The sequence below is a fragment of the Octopus bimaculoides genome, chromosome 3, assembly GCF_001194135.2.
Source record: "Octopus bimaculoides isolate UCB-OBI-ISO-001 chromosome 3, ASM119413v2, whole genome shotgun sequence".
In the NCBI taxonomy this organism is placed as follows: Eukaryota; Metazoa; Mollusca; class Cephalopoda; order Octopoda; family Octopodidae; genus Octopus; species Octopus bimaculoides.
The window spans coordinates 7,405,751-7,410,355 of NC_068983.1; the positions used below are offsets into that span (position 1 = coordinate 7,405,751).

At 38.8% G+C, this 4,605-nt stretch overlaps 1 protein-coding gene and 1 long non-coding RNA gene across 2 annotated transcripts in view; one reads left to right on the forward strand and one right to left on the reverse strand.

Moving 5' to 3' along the window:
* LOC106879993 (zinc finger protein 252) overlaps window positions 1-4,605 on the forward strand; it is a 47,788-nt gene that overhangs the window by 40,109 nt on the left and 3,074 nt on the right. The window contains exons 2-3 of the mRNA XM_052965999.1: window positions 1,152-1,289; window positions 2,987-4,261. Of these exons, the coding sequence (XP_052821959.1) occupies window positions 1,152-1,289; window positions 2,987-4,261 (1,413 nt within the window). The remainder of the gene's footprint in view (window positions 1-1,151; window positions 1,290-2,986; window positions 4,262-4,605) is intronic.
* LOC128247258 (uncharacterized) overlaps window positions 3,519-4,605 on the reverse strand; it is a 9,781-nt gene continuing 8,694 nt past the window's right edge. Inside the window, exon 4 of the long non-coding RNA XR_008263610.1 lies at window positions 3,519-3,612. This is a non-coding gene — a long non-coding RNA (uncharacterized LOC128247258). The remainder of the gene's footprint in view (window positions 3,613-4,605) is intronic.

Consider the following 4,605-nt stretch of genomic DNA (forward strand, 5'->3'; position numbering starts at 1 on the left):
ATATATATATATATATATGTAATATATATATACGTATATATTATATCTGTGTATGTGTATGCTTGTATATATACTTATATATGTAACATATACATAGCTATAATGCATCTCTGTATATGTGTGTGTGTGTGTATGTGCATGTCTGTAATACTTGTATGTAAGTATATGTGCAAACGTGTGTGTGCGTGTGTGTAATTTACCAGCTTTGAAGCTATACGAAAGGATAGAATGGACAAGTATTTTGTGCAAATGCTTCTCAACTGAGTTATGTTACTCTAGCCCGTTGAGTCACACTCATAATTTATCAGATGCTGCCGCTGATGATGATGAGGATGATGATAATGATGATGATGATGATGATGATGATGATGATGATGATGATAATAATAATAATAATAATAATAATAATGATAATAACAATAATAATAATAATAATAATCCTTTCTAGTATAGTCACAAAGCTTGAAATTTGGGGAGGGAAATAGACGATTATATCGATTCCAGTGTTCAACTGGTACTTATTTTTCGACCCCGAGAGGATGAAAGGCAAAGTCGACCCCGGCGGTATTTGAACTCAAAACGTAAAGACCCTGAAGAAATATTGCAAGGCATTTTTTTCACCAACGTTCTAACGATTCTGCCATCTCACCATTAGATCCCAGCTTATACAAGTTTATACAGCAGACCCGAAAGTGATGGCGCCATTAAAATGTCGTCCGGAACAGATGCTTTCGCCTGCCCCTCCACCTTTCCACAACTATGTTTTGTTGTCATCAAACTTGGAGACTCGGTTCGAATACTTGCAACAAAATGTGCTCCGTTATAAGTACCCAATAACCAGTTTGTGGTGTTAAACCGGGTGACACATTAAACCATCCCTCACCATTATCTGAGACCAATCTAGTGTTATTTGGAATTTGCACTGGTACTTTAATTGATCGGCATCGAAAGAGATGAACTGCAAAGTCGACCTCTACGGGATTCTAACTCAGAGTGCAGAGAATCGAAACATGTACTGCAAGGCGTTTTGTTCTTTCGTTACTTCACCGCCATCATCAACGTTGTCTTTATTAGTCTCCTCTTCTCCCTTTCCTTTTATACTGTCATCTAAAGCTAATGTGTATGCATATCATTTTGTTTTATCTTTACAGTTGCTGCCAAGGAGCCAGGTTCAACCACTAATATGCCTTGTTCATTGGTGATTAAGAAAGAAGAAGCCACTCGTATTACTACAGTTGGTGGAGACTACACGGCATTTCGACCCTGGATCGATAACGACTCAAAGTCACGTAAGTTGCAAATAATCTCCTACAGGGTGATTCAAAAGTCTCCATACATAGGAAAAAATTTATTGTTTTATAAGAAACAGTTTATAAGATCCCCTAGATCCCCTGATCTGACCCACTTGATTTCGGTCTTTGAGGGCATTTGAAAGGCATGGTGTATCGCTGAAAGATAAAAGACCTAAATCATTTGAAGGAACGCATCAGCAACTCATTTGCACACGTATCACCAGATGTGCTATTACGAGTTTCACATTGAGTTGGGTAAACGTATTGCAATGTGTATTCAAAACAATGGTAACCATATAGAACCTGTTAAGTAAAAAACAGAAACTGTTTCTTATAAACTGTTTCTTATAAAAAGATAGACTGTTCCTATGTATGGCGACTTTTGAATCACCCTGTATATAATCATTTCAATGGTCATATTTTTTAATTTGTCTTCCGAATCACCCAATGCATCTGTCCTCCATTTTGAAAGTTCTTTCTTGTTGCTCTTTTGTTATTCTTTTTTGTCATTGCTATTTACTATTATTTGGGCAGAATCGTAAGAGCGTCGGAAAAAAAAATTGCCTTGCGTTACTTCTTTTGACGCTCTACCTTCTCAGTTCAAACCCCATCGAAGTCAGTGTTGTCTATCATGCTTTCGGGGTCGAGAAAATAATGTAGTAGTCAGGTATTGAGGTCAATGTAATCAACTAACTACCTCCTCCAAATACCATTCTACCATTTCAGGTAGAACCATTAGCACGCTGGACGAAATACCAAGCAGCATTTCTCCCGGCTCTTTACGCTCTGGGTTAAAGTTCCACCTTTTGTACTGTTGAGTATTGCGGTTGGTGTACTCCACTATTCTCTCATCCAAAATTTCAGGCCATGATAAAATGGCTTATTATTAGCACGCCGGACGAAATGCTTAGCGGCATTTCTTCCGTCTTTGCGTTCCGAGTTCAAATTCTGCTGAGGTCGACTTTGTCTTTCATCCTTTCGGAGTCTATAAAATAAGTACTGGGGTCGATAAAACTGGGAGCCATGTAATAGACTTTTGCTCTCCTCAAAAACTGCTGGCCTTGTGTCAAAATTTGAAACTTATTATTATTATTGTTGTTGAGTGAGAGAGCAGTGCATGCCATCAAAGTGACACTGGGGTAAAATATACGAAGCCCAGTATACCCATCATGACTACCCGTCTGATAAGGGTACACGTATATAACAAGAACAAGGGTTTTATCATTTGTTTTTCGTCATTTATAAAAGATGTTACATAAAAGATAGCCATGACTATATTAATTTAGACGGGACTGGATTGGATTGCCCATGTTCAATCCATTGCTGGACACACGTCTCAGCATGTTCTCTCCACCAGAGAATTGCGTGAGATCATTTTGGTTCGATGAGCCTGCTCTGCTAGACTGGTTCAACAGAGGATTACAGTTTTTATACTCAGTAGTTTTTTCGATTACATCAACTCAAGTGTTCAACTGATACTTATTTTATTTATCTCGAAAGGATGAAAAGCAAAGTTGCCCTCGGCGGAATTTGAATTCAGAATGTAATAACACAGAAATACCGCTAAGCAATTCGCCCGGCGTGCTAACGATTCTGCCAGCATATTAATTTATTTGTATATATATATTTGTATAATTTGTATGTTTAATGATCTCAGTTCAATACTTATCACGTGTCATTTAATTCAATTTCAGTTCAAGGTACTGTGTATGTACCAGGCAAGTACCCTATACAGAACATGTACCAAAACAGCTTAAATACCAACCAGAACGGTCTGCCATTTGTAACACCACCACCGCCAGTGTCCCAAGATACCAGCCGCTCATTATTTACAGATATTTACTTGACCAAAAAGAACGTTTACGGAGACCAAGTTGTAGCACCACCTCTCCCATTTACGCTCGATTACCAATTTTGGTACCAAAATCCCTTGAATAAGCCAAATAGTTATCCAGAGAACTTAAACTTCCTTGAGTGTAATGGCAGTATAGTTACGTCATCAACACCTTCGCTACCGTCATCATCAACTTCATCACCAATGTTGACTGTTAACCCCACATCGTCAATATCTTCCGTTTCTTCTTCCGCTTCCTCATCATCAACGTTAGCGTCCGTATCTTCCATTTCATCGTCATATCCGAATTCCCTATCGACCTCGTCAACTTTAGCGTCCTCTTCATCGTCATCATCGTCGTTGTCATCATCGTCATCATCGTCGTCGTCGTCGTCGTCGTCATTTTCGTCCAACTTGCTCTCGTCTAGTCAAGGGTCGTCAGCTATCCCAGAATTACGTAGTGTTCCGGATGGCGGAAGTGAGCATCTGAGCGACAACGGTTATAATAACTATGGCAACAGCAACAATAACATCATCATCAACAACAACAACAACAACAACAACAACAGCATCAGTAATATAAATAGTATTCATGTAGATAGACAGGCCATCCATTACGACATCCTCAACAATAACCCAAACAATAACATTAATAATAACAACAATAATATTAATAATAATAATAATAAAAGTTGTAGTAACAACAACAACAGCAACAACAATAACAGTAATAGTAACAATAATAATACTAATAATAGTTGCCATCTACACAGTAGCATGGCAGCCCCAGACTCCACTTCATCGACGTTTGAATGTATCAACTGCAATAAACTATTTGGTACACCTCATGGACTCGAAGTGCATGTACGAAGATCTCATACAGGTTCAAGACCCTATGCGTGTGATGTGTGCCAGAAGACGTTCGGTCACGCGGTCAGTTTGAGTCATCATAGGTCAGTCCACACTCAGGAGCGAACGTTCGAGTGTCAGCAATGCGGGAAATCTTTTAAAAGGTCTTCAACGCTTTCCACACATTTACTGATACATAGCGATACTCGACCATATCCGTGCCCTTATTGTGGCAAAAGGTTCCATCAGAAATCTGATATGAAGAAACACACCTACATACACACAGGTAAGTAGATCGAAAACGGGTCGACTAACGTTAATATTTTGATGTAATTACACTGTGAAAAGTCATATACAGGGAACCTTTTTAACAAATTACCCCAAACGCCGACGTTACCCCCTTGATTCGAAAGGAAGAAAACCATAGATTCTTTGAATTCAAAAGGTTTATGGAATCTATTTTACTCTTTACTCTTTACTCTCTTTTACTTGTTTCAGTCATTTGACTGCGGCCATGCTGGAGCACCGCCTTTAGTCGAGAAAACCGACCCTAAGACTTATTCTTTGTAAGCCTAGTACTTATTCTATCGGTTTCTTTTGCCGAACCGCTAGATAACGGGGACGTAAACA